The 16,197-nt window shown below is 55.4% G+C and overlaps 1 protein-coding gene across 2 annotated transcripts in view; it reads right to left on the reverse strand.

Moving 5' to 3' along the window:
* Positions 1–2,156: 2,156 nt before the first annotated feature.
* Positions 2,157–16,197, reverse strand: part of THAP12 (THAP domain containing 12) — a 64,487-nt gene continuing 50,446 nt past the window's right edge. The window contains exon 5 of one of the 2 annotated variants that reach the window (XM_058663611.1): positions 2,157–2,776. In XM_058663611.1, the coding sequence (XP_058519594.1) occupies positions 2,748–2,776 (29 nt within the window). In that variant the 3' untranslated portion in view covers positions 2,157–2,747. Of the gene's footprint in view, positions 2,777–3,391; positions 3,481–16,197 lie in introns of those variants that run through there. The other variant, XM_058663610.1, reaches the window with a different exon arrangement.

Here is a 16,197-nt window from a genome sequence, read left to right on the forward strand (position 1 = left end):
GATCAAGAGGCAAAATTTGCAGTGGGGCTTCCATTGAAAGTGTATCACATCCACGTTGTTGTGTGTACATACAGGAACACGTAGAGGATCAGCAACTACAATAAGGAGGACTATGGGCTACAAGTCCCCATCACTCAGAATAGCCTGCAGAGAGAGGGTGGTGGGAATGGGTTCCAGGCCCTGAGCTGTGGCCTTGGCTGCTGGGGGTGGGGGTGTGTGTGCTGGGAGTGGGGAGGGAGATGGCAGGGGGTATTAATAGTTCAGAGGAGCACCTAGATAGCCAGGGGGTGGGAATGGAGAAGGAACTGACCATCAACCCCAGGGCCAGCCTCCAGAAGGCATGATTAGGGTGACTGTATCTCAGGCTCCACCCAAACTGAGGACACCTCCAAAATCCCATGGGAAAATGGAAGTGCTTACAGTCAGCCCACCGGGCAGCTGATGGGGGATTTGTTGCCTGTCAGAGGAACTGGGGGCCTACTGAGAACCCAGGGCCAGCAAGGGCACTGCCTGTATAAGCTCAGGTCAACCAAGTGGCTTTAAGCAGGACTGCTCCCTTGGGTGCCCTCACCCATCTGCCATCCAGGCTGTTCTGACCCGCCCCGCTCCCACCAAATAAACTCCGTTTCATCACACTGAAGACACAGTGATAGTGACGGAGAGGAGACAGAGATCTTTCATCCATTGGTTCACTCCTCAAATGGCTGCAACTGCTGGGGCTGGGCCAGGCTGAAACCCAGGAGCTGGGAACAACTCCTGCATCCCCCATGTGTGTGGGCCCTGGGGACTTGGGCCATCTTCCTCTACTTTCCCAGGTATATTAGCAGGGAGCTGGATTAGAAGAGAAACAGTTGGGGTTCGAACCAGTGCCCAAATGGGATGCAGGCATTGCAAGCAATGGCTTTTCCTGCTGCAATACAACACTGTCCCTGGGATATCACATCTTAGTTGTGAGGCCTCCCCTATAGCCACTTCATTTTTCAACCCCGTCACTTCCCTGAGCCTCAGTTTTATCCTTGCAACATGAGAACAGAAGAACAGTTTACAAAATCCAATCCAACTGGAAAATGGTGTTTACAAAGGGGATAAGGATACACCTAATGTGGGGGGTTGCCAGGAGATGGGGACTGCCAGGTAGCTGAAAGCTGCGAGCTCTCCTGGCCAGTCACAGTGGTCCTGAGCTTCTTTGTTTTTCCTGCTTTCTGAGCCAGGCACACCCAACAGCCTCGCCAAATCGCTCTATCAGATTCAAAAGCCTCAAGACCACCCAAAGCCCTTGGCCCCCCAGCACCTTGAGCTCACTGGAGAACAAGCCACAGAACCCCTAACCAAGGACAAGCTGTCAGGCCTGCTCCTGTGCCCTCTGCCTTGCTAGCCCTGGAGCCTACAGGGTGTGGAGGAGGGGAGAGGGATGCATCCCATCACAGCAAGGCTGCCAGAGGCCCCAGGAGGAGCCCTTCCATGCAGTGATTTCCTGTGACTTTTGACTTGGGGAGGAAATCATCAACCTAGTTAGGCGGTGCCACTGGGCTGCTCAGCAGGTGCACCACGCGGAAGCAAGAGGGATGACAGGAGGCAGCAGAGAACACCTCTGCTTCCCTCCTGTGGAGGGCCAAGGTTAAAAGCACAGGCCCATGTCAGCCCTTTGCTTCTTTCTGTCTCCTTCTCTGTGACCTCCAGCAGTCATGATTCTCCCATCTCTGCCCTGGGAACACAGGTAGCTGCTTCTCCCTCGTGTGAAGACTGAGCCAGATTTAGGGGAGCAGCAAGGGCACCTGCTCTGACCTCCAGACTAGGTGATGCCAATCACTGACACACAGGGCAGGTACTTCCTGTCATCACTCAGGCCGGGTCCGCCCCCAGCCCCTGGGCCTCTCCAGTTCCTGAGAGACTTTTGAACAGGCCTGGGCAGGCCCATCATTCCTTCCCTTACAGAAGCTCCACCTGCAGGGAGCCTGCCTGTGAGCCTTGGTGTCACAGTGACATCTCTGCTACCACTGCCATGAACTGCATGTCTGCAGCACGTGTTCCCACGTCAGACATGTCACACAGAACTGAGCACTGAAGCTAATTCAATCCATCCTTATATCCACCTTCCCAGCTGGGTACCAAAATAGTCCCATTTTATTGAAGATAGTAAGGCACAGGGAGAAGTAACTTACCCTATAGTCACACAAGTTAGAGATAGGCGGAGCAAGGATCCAACTCGTTAAGTCAGTTTCCAAAGCCCCAACATGGCTTTTGCTGGCACATGCTGAGTCCACACATGGACATGCATGGGCACAGCAAATGTGACAGTGAGAGGGCATCCGCCCCTCTGGACATCCACTCAGCACCTGGGCAAGCACATTCCTCAAACACTGGGACCTGCTGCATTCCCACTGCAAATGAGGCAGCTGGGCTCAGCAAGGGGAAGCCGGGGACCCTGGGGAGCCCATATCTGAGGTCCAGAGAGTTCCCTGATGATGTCACCCCTGTACCCTGCAGCTGCGCAGTCACCTGCAATGTCACCAAATGGGCAGTAGGTGAGGGTCGCTTCCCAAGGCATGAGTCTCCCAGGCAGCAGTGGAATGCAATCCTTGGTCCCATTCCCAGTGTTCTGAAGTGGAAATGCCAGGCCAGAAGGAATTCTGCCCAGATGCTCGAGTCCATTCAGATGCTGAATCAGGCATGCTGGGCCAGTTGCAGGAATTCTCCATCCATCTGCCTTTGTATCTGCAGTTGTGGAAGTCCTGGAGATCCCATACTTACGGCTGGTGGACAGAACAAGCTAGACCTGCAATATACAAGGCAAAAACAACCTGATTTTATCCCCCATCACCTCATACCCATGCTGTTGGACCTTGATGCTCCCCCAGAGATCTAGGGTGGCCCCCAAGAAACAAACTCATTTTCAGGTGGTGACAGGTGCACCTGGGGCTGCTGAATCTGGGGATATTGGGGTTCCCCTCAGGGTCACCAAGTCCAAGAGCCAGCCTCCTTTATCACCTGGGGAGAGCTCTGGGCTCTCCGGTGACCCCCCTTTCATTCCTAGCAGAGAATCTCCGAGTTGCCACTCACTGATGCAGTGAGGCCTCCTCCTCCTCCCCATGTCTTCACGTCTCCCCCAGCTCCAGCTGATGTCTTCCCTACTACCCCATGTAGTCCATTACTGCTGGGGTCACCAACCCTGGCAGACAACAGTGCCCCCCTGCATTTGCCCTTGCCAAGTCCCACTCTACTCCCTAGTGCCCATAAAGTCCCACAAGATACTTGCTCCTCTGCCCACCACTCCACAAGCACCTTGCTGCTCCAGGCCTCAAGCCTTCTGGTACTGTCTCAGGCATGAACCAGACGCACAGCCCTCTGTTTCCAGGCTCCAGGATCCACCACAATGAAGGGACAGGCCACTCTTTCTAGCCTTGTCTCATAGCTGAGCTGGATAAGATGGGGCCACCCTTCTCTCTCTCTGGTCCCACACACTGATGGGTGCTGAGGCACCTGCAGTTGTCAGGGAGGGGCCTTGGTGACTCACACAAAGCAGGTGTCCAGAAACAGTTCCAGACCCTCCAAAGAGTTCCCCCCTCCAAAGCGAGGGGGGCCAGGGATGTAAGCGAGAGACCAAAACAGCAGAAACTAGCACCCCACAAAACATTAGGAAGAGCGCTGCCTCCTTGGGTTCCCGGAGATGGACATAAACCCAGGGATTGGGAGGGATTCATTTTTAATTAAAAGGCAATTGAGGGGCAGATATAAAGTATCATGACACTAATGGTCCAGGAAATCTGGAATCTTAAATCACAGCAATTTCCCCCCAGAGGGCAGGGCTGAGACCCCAGGATTACATGGAGGGGCATGGGGGCGAGCAGGGAGGGGGGCTTGCTGCATGCCAAGGAAGGAAGTGATGCAAGTTCAAGCAGGCCCCTTCCTGCTGTGGCTCTTAGAGTACTCCAGTGAGAGCCCTAGAGGCTCTGGTGCCAGACGGGGAAACTGAGGCCTGGCGGGGCAGGGGTTGGGAACATGCCCAGGGGAACAATGGAATCAGAAGCTGAGCTGGAGGGCCTCTCCCATCAAGCCCCGGGGATTACACACCTTGGGATGTAGGATGTGCTCACAACCCCCACCAGGAGCACTAAGCCCAGAGCCCCTCATCTGCAGGCCTGCGGGGTGTCGCAGTGTGCAAGGCAAGGAGAGGGGCCTGGGCCACGCAGCTCCGACAAGCTGTGACTGACTGAGTCGTCATCTTTGGGCTCCACCCCGCCAAGCAGGGAACTGCAGGGTGTAGAGGCTGATGGATGGGGAGACAGGAAGCACTCTGGGCTCCCAAAGAAAAACTAACAGCGCTCCCAGCCTGGATGATCCCTCTTTGCGACCTCCCCCACCTCCCCTTTAATTCTCTGGATTTCCCTCCTCAGGCCTGGCCCAAGCCGAAAGTCAGACACTTCATTCATTCATCCCTCAAAGATTGATTGCTTCCCCGGAATGCTCTGCTGCTTTCTATAAATCTTAGGCAGTCTGGGAGCATCTAGCCCAAGTGGGTGGGTTCCCCTGCCTTGATGGAGAGGAAGGAAGTGGCGCTGGCAAGTAAAACTGACCTCTCAGCCACATCAGCAGAGATCCCTGGGTCCTAATCCACGGAGATGAATCCCCACCCTACCCACCTCCTGCCGCCTAGATGCCTAGATGGTGAAGAACAGTATGGGAGCAGGACTGAGTGGAACCAGATGAGGCAGGCAGCCCCAGGGGCATTCTGGAGCCCAGAGCTCATGGACCAGCTAGCTTAGCTAGAAGACACAGACGTGGGGACAAGGGCTCCCCACCTCCAAGAGTGTCTCAGACAGACAACCTTTTGTGCCTGGGGCAGTGTAGACCTGAAAACTGGAAGACCTCTGAATGTCCCAATGCAACTTCCCCCATAACTGATAGTCCATGTCCACCTGGCAGGTGCTTCCCATTGCATGATAGAAAGTTCTGCATCATCCTGGTACCAGCCTTCTGCAATGACACCTGCCCTGACCTCTGCAAGTCTCGGGACTGGTGCTGTCGGCCTGGGAAGTAAGATCTACAGCCCTGTTTGGCAGAGGCTGTGGCTTGGCCTTGCCCGATGACCTCCTCCAAGTCTACAGCAGACAACACGGAATGGAGGCTTAGCATTTTCTTCTGACACCAGATTGCATCTGCTTTTCTCTAGTCCTCTCTCATAACTCTCCTGCCTACCTGTGTGTCCCACCTCCAAATGTCTTGGGGTGAGCCAGCTCTGCCCGGGTCCCTGCTGCCCATCCCACGGCTCCATACCACTTGCCTGCCGGCCCCTGGCACCAATCCTGAACTGCACTCAGAAAGGAATGCAAACACGTGGGACTCCAGTGAGATGTGAAGGTGACCTTGACTAACCCCCTTTTACTACAGAAGAGAAAACTGAGGCTTAAAGAGGGTAACACTGGAAAGACTGGGCTCCAAGCTCCAAGACCCCAGTCAGTGAGACCCAAGTTCCACCTTCAGCTTCTACCATTGATTTCCAGCTCCAAACTCTTCACCCTCCCCACCAAGAACCCTGCAGCCTTCAAGGCTCTAGAAGAAGTGGGGTCTCCCTCTGTCAGGCCCCACTGCCCTGTGGGGTCAAGAACTGCGGAGAAATCCAAGGGAGATAGTGTTCCACCCTGTCTAGAGGGTGGAAGGGTGCCTGCAGGAGCCCTGCGTGGAGCCATCTCAGGATAGGCTTATGCCTGTCCACAGTCAACCAGGCCTTTCCCTGCTCAACATGGCTCCCACACCTCTGAGGATGTAGTTCCAGCCCCTCTTAGAGCTGGAGGCAGCAAAGGACGGTGGAGGAGGGGATAGGAGGGGGAAGGACAGAGGGAGCAAGGGAGGCTGACACCTTGCCCGTTACCTGTGCATCTAGAGTCATGTGGTCCTGGTCTAAGTCCCCTTTCTGAGTAGCAAGAGGGGCCCACGGCAGAGGGCAGGGGACAAGGGGTGCCCAGTGGCCCTCTTTTGCCTTGCCTTGTGACACAACTCTCTGAAGCCAGGGACAACACAGATTTCTGCTTGGTGAACCAAGACTTACACAGCAGGGACCAATGCAGGAGCAGCCAGGGGTATCCCTGACACTGAGTGCCACTTTCTGTACTTTGGGACAATAAAACTGAGGGAAAGGAAGCATCTTGTGTCGGGCCAGGAGCAGAGCCACTGTGGCCCAGCCTGCTCAGGGGACATGGCCGTGCTTACTGCAGAGCCACTTCCATGCTGAGGACCCCCATGCCAGGCCCTGGGGCAGGGCATGCTCAGATCTGTCCCTGTTCTCCTCCTGGTCCTTTCCTGGCAGGATGTCACCATGTTCCATGTAAGTGGAGTGACAAGCAAAGGAACAGGTACTCTCTGGGAAGAGGAAGGAAGATCAAAGTGGGGCAACAGGGAACACAAAGGCTGGAGGGGGACAGCCAAGCAGGTGGATTCAGCGTGAACAGGGTGTAGGTGCACATCCTGCTGCAAGGAGGAGAAGTAGGAGGTGAAACACACAGGCTGAGTGGATGAAGGCTCCAGGCGTGCCTCTGCTTCCAGGTGGGGTTCCAGAGCTGCCTCCACAGAACTGGCTGGGATGCAGCCCAGCCCATGCCCGAACATTCCCCACCAAGAACCACAGGTCCCTGTGCCAAGGCCACTACCACCCCGGAGGGTCTCCACAAGGACCCTCCCCTAGAAGTGTGGGGATCCTGCTCTTGGCCTGCAATTCCCAACCTTCTGTAATCCAGAAGTCGCTTCCTGGATTCCATGTTTAAGTTTTCTCCTAATCTGCACATCACACTGATACAAGACCAGAACCAATCCTTTCCCTTCTGGGGCCCAGAACTTGCTTTCCCTTGCACCAGGGGGATGGCAGATCCCATCGCCACCTACCCACCATCACCCAGAGCTCCCAGCATGGCAGGACCCCTGGGAGGGGGAGCCAAGCTGTGTTGGGGGGGTCAGGCTTGCCCCATCCACTGCTGGTCAAGGGTGGGGACAGAGCTGAGAGTCCACATAAATAAATTTAATTGGACCCTATTATCACTTTGCTCCAAGCCTGCAAGTCTAATCTAGTGCTGAAGTAATTCATGGGGTGTGAAGTGTCCTGGAGCCAAGACTTGCCTCTGCTCACGGAACAAACCTCTCTGCGCTTGGCCCAAGCCCCGGGCCACTGCAGCCTGGCTCGGCAGAGGGGCTGCATGGGGAGCAGGGCAGCCAGGGGATGCATTAAAAATAGCTCTGGTGGACCTGGTGGCGTGGCCTAGCAGCTAAAGTCCTCGCGTTGAACGCGCCAGGATCCCATATGGGTGCCAGTTCTAATCCTGGCAGCTCCACTTCCCGTCCAGCTCCCTGCCTGTGGCTTGGTTCCCGGCTTCGGATTGGAGCAACACCGGCCTTTGCGGCTCACTTGGGGAGTGAATCATCGGACGGAAGATCTTCCTCTCTGTCTCTCCTCCTCTCTGTATATCTGACTTTGCAATAAAAAATAAATAAATCTTTAAAAAAATAGCTCTGGTCCCTGACTTCCCCAAATGAGGCCCCAGCCATCACCATCTGCATCCCCAGTCCACACGACCGTCCACATCCACACCTACGGAATTGACACTAGCATCACACAGGAGCTCAAGGTAACAAGAGTGGCACTGAATCCCAGAGTACTGTGTCGTTCTCTGACTCAGTTTCCCTTCTTGCAAAATGTCCTGGCATTTCCCCTTAGTAGTGATGAGACCTTGGGCAAGTCAACATCTCTAAGGCTCAGGTCCCTTACGGAACATTGAACCAGACTTGCAAGCTTGCAGCAAAGTGACAATGACCATCATGAGAATCTTAGAACAACTGTCAGTGTTCTGGGAAAGGTGGAATTAGTTAATACGTACAAAGTGATGAGAACTATGCCTGGCATATGGCAAGCACTCCATACATGCTTACTGGTTATGACCGTGGGACTCAGCTGGGATGGGGGAAGGGCATCCTCTTTCAAGTGGACCAGCTCAGACCCAGGTACACACCGCGGCTGTAATTTGAGCCAGGTAGGAGGCAGGTGGAGTGGTTCCCAGGATCTGGCACTTGAAAGCTGAGAGAATGCAACTTGCCCAGCCTGGTGTTGTTATGATTAGATTTGCATACTTTATGGTGCAATTATTCCTCTCTGATGCCAAGCTCATTAGGCAACCAGGCACCATGAACCCCATAGTGGAGCCCCAAACTGAAGGGGTGACACAGTCTTGGGGGTCCAGGGCAGAAGCAGTACGCTCATGTGTGAATGGCACTTGTGCACACAACATCCACAAGGGGAAATGTGTGCTCTAGGCCTCTTGTCTCCAAGAAGAAAGAGCCACTGGCTGGTCCGACTGGCCCTTGGGAGTTGGGAGATTGCCCACAAGCTGGTCAGCACAGCCCCTGTCTTCCCTGCCCTGTGGTCTTCCTGTGCTCTGGGCACTGTGCCTAGACTAACCCCTACTGTGCAAGGCAGTTCACAGTGCCATTTAACAGATGGGGGAACGAGGGTTGGCAGAGCCAAGCACATCATCCCCTGACAAGCACAGAGGTGAACAGAGGCCCCTGCCCATAACATCTGGCTTCCTAGTCCAGGGACTGTAGGAGACAAGCCTTACCCTTTGGGATGAAGTGATGGGGCCAGTCCCTTGGCCTCTCTGCACCTCAGCCCTTGCACTGCAACAACAGAAGCAACTGCCTCTCTCCCAAGGGTGGCTGTGCCATGTGGGTGAGCCCAATGACTCTCACCACCCTCCAGCCCCAAACATGGGCCTGGTGTGTGCTCCATGGGCCCATGATGAGACAACACCTCAAATCAGCACTAGAGATGGCCAGCCACAGATGCTCAACAGCCTCCTGTAGGTATACCAGCACTGTGACCCAAGACGGAACCTTCCACAGCCCTGACTGGTGGTCAGGAGGTGGGGTATGGTTTCAGCCCCCTCCACTTTAGTTTCTGACCTCAGACAAGCTTGGCCTGGGGTTCTGTGGCAGAGGCCAAGTTAACTGTCACCCTTCCCACATGTTCCCAGGCGCAGACCTGAGATGACCCGACTGGACCTGGGCACAATCCCGAGGGCCACATGAGCTGTGCAGAAGTGACAGTGGCTCCCACAAGGCAGGGGACCAACCAACAGTCTCTCTCCACCCCTGCTTTGTAATTCTCTCCTCCTTGAGCTCTTACCATCACCACTTACAAGCTGGACCCCGCCAGGCAAGCCACGGGACTCTTCAAGCCCCAATGTCCTCTTTCAAACAGGCTAACAAGGGCCTGGCACTCTGGTGTAGGGGGGAAAACCACCACCTATGACACTGGCATTCCACATGGGCCTCAGTTTGAGTCCTGGCTGCTCCACTTCCGATCCAGCTCCCATCTAATAGCCTGGGAAAAACAGCAGAAGATGGACTAAGCACCGGAACCTTGTGCCATCCACATGGGAGACCCAGATGAAGTTCCTGGTGCTGCCTTGCCTCTGGCCCAGCTCCAGCTTTGTGGCCATCTAGGGAGTGAACCAGCAAATGAAAGATCTCTGTGATTTTCTCTTCTTTCTATAATTCTGTAATATAATAAAAAATACATTTTAATAAGTAAGTAAGTAAGATGGAATAGTAAATTACCCTTCCTCCTGGAGTCTGAGAACCACGTACAATGTACACAAAGCCCACAGGAAAGCACCCTGCCGAAGTCACAGACATCCGGGAGCTGGGTGCTTGTTTTTCTTTGTTGTTTAGCCTGTCAAAACTGCGATCCTGGGAACAGCCGGGCCCAGCTCTGACTTACCTGTGTTTCCTCTCAAAACAGCTGGCTTACGTCACCTCCTGGCTCTCAGCCAGCAGTACTCTGGCTGCGTCTCTGCAGGGTCCAAGGCCAGGGATGCCACCAGGGGCCAGGCGAGGACAGCTCTGAGGCTGTGAAACACCACGGTAGGCCAAGATCCCACCTGCCAGCCTGCCTCTGCAATCCCACAGCACTGGAAAGGAGCAAACTTGGGAACAGATAGGCCCAGGGAGTCAGGAAGAGGAGCCAAGATGTCGGCGAGACGTCCAACCTCCTGTGGCACGTCCTATGGTTCCAATGTGTCCCCTCAAGTTCCTGGGTTGGAAATTTTATACTCCATGCAGCAGTGTTGGGTGGGGGGGGGGAGGGACAGGAGACAGGGGGTGAGGGAGCAGGTCTCCTAAAGGGCTTAACTGGTCCATGAGCCATGGAATCAGAGTGTGGGGTGGCTCCGCTATGGCAGAGGTGGGCTCCTTGTGAAAAAGCAACATCCCCACACTGCTGCCCACACAGTGGCTTCTGTGTTGAGATGACACAGCAAGGAGCTCTCAGCAGCTGCATTCCCAGCCTGACATGGATCTCTCAGGCTTGAACCCTGAACTAAACACACATCTGCTCATTGCTTGGCATGCAGGATTCTGCCAGAATAGTGCCAAGTAGGCAAAGGCTATGGGTGGGGGTAGGGGATCACACGGTATACCTCCCAGGGGCTGCATGGGGCATGCCAACCCCTCCACAGGGGTCAGGTGACATGAGTGCAACCCAGCTATGAGCCTCAGCTGTCAGGTTCTGATGCAGATACTGCCCCACCCAGCAGCTACCCTTCACTCACTGCTTGCTTGCAAGAGAAAGGGACGATTCAACCCTCACACCACACCCGACACTGGGCCAATGCTGAGTCTTGGCCTCCCTATGCGACCCAATCACAACCCAGCTCCTGCCTCAGCCCGGCCCTGCTCACCTGCCTCTCTTTTAAAGGGGCATGACTCTGTGAGCAGCCTCGGTCAGCATCCTGAACCACATCTACACCTCCAAGGCCAGGGCCCTGCGGCAGGCACTGTGAACAGGTGCACACAGCTCCCCTGGGTGGATAGCTGCCTGGGGTTGCCTTGTCCCATGTGTGTCTCTCTCATTAGCCTCTAAGACCATGGTGTTCATTTGTGTCCATCTCTGCATGTCTATGCTCGGAATACAGTAGGTGCTGAATAAACATGGACAAAAAAAAGAGAGAAGCAGGGAATGCAAGGGGCAGGAAGTTCCAGAGGGGAAGAGAGAGCAGTCAGAATGCCCAGAGGATATGTACCGGGATTAGTAGTGCTTGGGCTGAAAGCTGACAGAAGGGAGTGGATGGGCCCACAGGGGATGTGCATGGAAGGAGCAAAAAGACACCTGCTTTGGGCAGAGGTACTAGGAGGAGGGTTAGGGAGTGGAAAGAAGGCAGGAGAGGGATGAGGTCAGAGGTGGGGAGAGCTGGACACCGGCCCACTGGACATGGCTCTAGTCTCAAGGTCATGGGTTTCAGCAGAGATTTCAGTAGAGACACTGGTAAGACTGTATATCTGGAAGAATGGGTGAGAGGTCCCAGCCTGAGCAACATTGTGGGAGGGAGAGAACGTACTTGGAAGAAAACTTTTGGCTTTTCCTGCTTGCCTTTGGGGTGTCAGAATGAGGGGAGAGAGGAGTTTAGAAAGACACCAAGGTTTTAGACCAAGCCCCAGGGGAGGGGACAAGTAGCAGGGGTGTGTACAGCAGGTGGGAGGGAGGAAGGGAGAGATGCAAATCAAGTGTTCCAGTTTGAGGAACCTATGCGACACCCAAAAGGAGAAACCCAGGCATCTGTGAAGTGCAAGAAATGTCCCAGATGGGGACCGAGATGTGGGGACAGCTTAGAGTGGATCTTGAGTCTCTAAGGCCTCAGCAACAGTTCTTCATGTTTTCTTTTTCTTCTTCTTCTTCCTCTTCTTTTTAAATTTTTGGCCGGCCCACGATGACCAAAGTCCTTGGGCCCCTGACACCCATGGGAAAGATCGTGATGGATTTCTGGCTCCTGCCTTTGGCCTGCCCCAGATCTGGCTGTTGCAGGCACTGGAGGAGTGAAACCAGCAGAGAGGGAGTTTCTCTTGTATGTCTCTTCTCTCTCTGCCTTTCAAACAAGTGAATATAAATCTTGGGAGAGTGAAGAGTAGAGAGAGATGGAGACACAGAGAGACTTCTCATTGGCAGGTTCAGTCCTCCAGTGCTTACAGCAACCTGGCGCACACTCCAGGTCTCCCATGTGGAGGCCAGGAACCCAAGCATGAGCCAGCCACGCCTGCTGCAACCCAGCGTGCAGGGAGCGGATCAGAGTAGAGCCGGCCCTTGAATCCTGGCCTCAGACTCGGGATGTGAGTGTTCCAAGCAGCGTCCCCACTGCCTTCTCCTCATCTCTAGCCGCAGGCAGACATGACATCTGAAACCCTAGCGGAACAGGGCTGCAACAGATCACAAGTTGGAGATTCTTGCTCGCGCTCTCTGCTAGCTGCAGCCTTCCCTCCAGACTTGCTAAGGAAACTACATACTCCAGCGGCCCCTGAGCTCCACTGCAGAAGAAACCACCAGCTAACCGCCTGGAACTGTATGACTGCTTGTCCCAAGGGCCCGGTGCCCTGTGGCGAGGCCCGACCAGGCTCCGGAGGGAATTGGCTTCCTGGGGGAGGCGCTGCTGCCCTCTATGGGAAGGCAGGGATGCCGAGCCCAGCAGGGAGCCCAGACAGATGAGAGCCACGGGGTGGGCTTGGGGGATGGGAGCTCCACTGCTCCTTCTACCCCAACCCAAGCCTGTCTCAAAGGGAGGGGCAGAGAGGAAATGACACCCCAGCAAGTTGCAACAGGTCAGTGTGGTTCTGTCACCAGCTCAGAACACTTCCTCTCTGGTCTCAGCAGTCACTGCTGTGCAAACAATGTGGTGCTCCATATAGCTGGTGCTGAGCCTCGACAAGGGCAAGGCCAACCACCCCGCCCCTGCCCTGAGAGCCAGCTTACCCACCTGCTCAATAAACCAACACCCATGAAGCTCCTATCACATGAGGGCCATCCCTATCAGATAGGCTTGTTCTAAGAAAATATAATGGATTGGGCTGGTGCAGTGGCATAGCATGCTAATCTTCCACCTGTGGCGCCAGCACCCTTAGTGGGACTGCTTTGAGTCCCAGCTATTCCATTGCCGATTCAACTTCTTACTAATGGCCTGGGAAAGCAGTGGAGGTTGGCTCAAGTGCTTGGGTCCCTGCACCTGCATGCGAGTTCCAGAAGAAGCTCTTGACCCCCAGTTTCTGATCTGCCCAGCTCTGGCCTTTGTGGCCATTCAGGGAGTAAATCAGCAGATAGACGGTCTCTCTCTCTCTCTCTCTCTCTCTCTCTCTCTGCCTCCCTTCCTCTTTCTCTTTCTCTGTATCTCTGACTTCCAAATAAAATAAAATAATTCTAAAAGAAAAAACATGATAGATATCTTTCTGATACACACTGGGGATCTCTTGGTTGATGGGACAAATTTAGAATCTGAGAGACATTCAAGTGCTCCTACCATCACCCCTCCCCCTGCCACCTTACTGTGGTTTGGCAATTTGAGAGGTATCTCAGGCAGCCCCTGGGACCAGTGACAGCCACACCTCCCAGAGTGGCTGGGAGGGCTGACAGACGTGACATTACACACCCCCCCCGGGCCCAGCACATGTGGGTCCCCTCTGCTGAGGGAGTGGCAGACAAGCCCCTCCGTGCACCTGCCCTGGGCAGGCAGCAGATGCTTCAGGAATGAGGCAGGGCTTGTGGAGGAGCCAGGCAGCCGGGAGGGAGGCTGCGGAGCAGGCCGAGACTCGCCTGGCTCCCCGACTCGGGGGTGGGAGTTGGGGTGAGGTGGGGAGATGATGCCTTAGCCCTCATGGACCCTGAGGCAGGTTGGTGGAACCAACCCAGGGGCTGAAATGACTTTTCCCACCAGGAAACCAGCCAGAAGCGCTCTCGGTTGGAGAGGGGGAGGAGGGCTGCAATGACCAAAGGCCTTGTCATCCAGAAATGGTGGTGTGGCTAGAAGAGAGACACCCCCTGCCACTCCCAACAATGTCCACGGGATGGTCACCTTCTAGCAGTGGCTTGCCCTGTTTGGCTAAGTCAGGGAGGAGACCCTGCAGAAGCCTCTGACGTGAGGGCCCCCCTCGCCCCAGCAAGTGGATGACCTCACTTGGTGGTGTGATGCGGTGGGCCAGCAATGCTAGGTACCTGCAAACACCCCTCCCCTCTGCAGCAGCTCTGACCCCTGCCCAGGAACCCCCACACAGGCTGTTGCAGCCAGAGGCTGGGAGGCTCTGGGGTGTTCCCCGGTGCTGTCTGGAGCAGACCCAGGCTCTACAGACATTCTGGAAGCTCACTCCCAAGGGAGGAAAGTCCCTGCTGGCCAGCCACAGGGGTGGCACCCATCACTGTCTCAGGGGGTCCAGGTAGGACCTGAGAAGGCTGTGTGCTTTGTGTGGGTGTGCATGGTTCAGGTATGGGAGGATAATAAGGATCCTGTCCATAGCACTGCGCAGGGAACGGCTACAGCAGGGGAGGGCAGCAGGTGCATCTTGCGTGCCCTAGCCAGGATGGATGGGGATGGACAACATTGGGGGAGCCACAGAGCAAGGTCCTGCAGGGGGCAGTGAGGGTTGGGTGGAGACACCAAAGAGGAGTGAGGGATTTAGAGGAAGGGGTGGGATGACCTCCCACACCTGCACTGTCACACGGAACACCACTCAGTGCTGTGCACAAGCCTCTCCCTCTTGGGTCCCTAGTTTCCCCATCTGTGAAATAAGCACATGGGCTGGGTGAGCCCCAATGCCCTCTCTGCTCACACCACACAACCTGCAGTTTTGTAAAGCCTTGTTGGAGGCAGGGGAAGAGAAAGTGTCCAGCCCTTCTCTCAGCCTCAGGAGTGGGGACAGTGTCCAGCACCAGAGCCCAGCAGGTCAGGGGCTTCTCCTGCCCAGGTGAGCACAGGTGGCCTTGCCCAGGAGGCTGGATGTACAGAGCTGCAGCGCCACCTGCTGTTCACCTAAGCAGAAGCCCGCATTCCCCAGAGCCCAGCTCTGACCCAAGCAGGAGGTTTGGGGCCCCACTGCCCCAGCTGCCCCTGCAGCTGCCCTTGGCCATGGCTCCCTGAACACAGAATAACTCCTTCTCTAAGGGCTTCTGAACGCATCACTCTTGTTCAGAAGTTTCCTTCTGGCCCCTAGATTACAGACTGGCTCCTTGGCTGGCATTCAAGGCCTTTCCATCCCCAACCTTGGCTGACCTCTGGCAGCCCCATTTCCCACTTGGCAAAAGGATCACCACCGCTCCTTACACTCTCCTATGGTTTCACCCTAACAGGTTGCCACCTGCTTTTTTGGCTTACAGAACCACACAGTCATTAAAGACTAGTGTATGTGTCACTACCTCCATGAAGCCCTCCTAGATAGGTATTTCTCCCTAAGTTCCCCACCAAGCACAGAGCCTGCTGAGAAGGTGACATTCCCTCACGTTTTCTCTGGGTCCCCGCAGTCCCCAATCTGGATCTCTGGATGTCAGGAAGGTTTCAGAGCTCCGCTCTCCCTCTCCTCAGCCCTGAGCTCTCAGAGAGGAGACAGACTGTCTGGGTCCACTGCATCCTGGTGGCAGGTCTGCTGCCAACTGCTATAGTCCCTATTATGTGCTGCTGACTGGGTAGCCCCCACTGTGTGTTGCTGACAACTGGTTAGTCCTTACTGTGTGTTGCTGACTGGGGTAGACCCTACTGTGTGTTGCTGATGGGGGTAGCCCCCACTGTGTGCTACAGGCTGACAGTTTCCCGCTTCTGTTCCTGTGACCTTCTTTCTGCTGAACCACATGGTCTCTGCTCTTTCTGCCATCCTGTGTCCTGCTGTGAGCCTGCTTCAGGGCCATAGGTGGCTCACTTGCCTCTCACATGTACAACGCCCCCAGTCTCACAGCCCCCTTGGTTAGGACCTACTCTGCTTACACACAGCTCAACCTGCTGTTCCCCAGGTACCCACTTGCCCTTGTTGACACCTGCTCTGTCACCTTGGTCATCTTCCAGGCACCCAAGCCTCGCAAGGAGACCCACACTGGGCACCCCAGCCCCTCTGCCCCACTGGCCCCGGCTTTGGTCTCTGATGGTCAGCAGTGGCCCTGCCAGGAGTAGGGGTGCCTGGAAGGAAAGGACACAGGTGTCCCATGGCACTGAGAGTTTGCTGGGGAACACCACAGGAGTTGGGTGCTCAGTGAGCACTAGGGGGGCCTCCTTGCCCAACTCCTTGCTGCCGAGGGTCCACAGAGGACCCTTGAACTGGCCTGAAGTGACAGCAGGGGCCCGCGCCCACCCATTCCCAGGCCTGAAAGTCCCTGTGAGGCCATTGCGTTACTTCTGTTCGAAAGCCCAGGAGAAG

The sequence above is a fragment of the Ochotona princeps genome, chromosome 4, assembly GCF_030435755.1.
Source record: "Ochotona princeps isolate mOchPri1 chromosome 4, mOchPri1.hap1, whole genome shotgun sequence".
NCBI classification, from domain to species: domain Eukaryota; kingdom Metazoa; phylum Chordata; class Mammalia; order Lagomorpha; family Ochotonidae; genus Ochotona; species Ochotona princeps.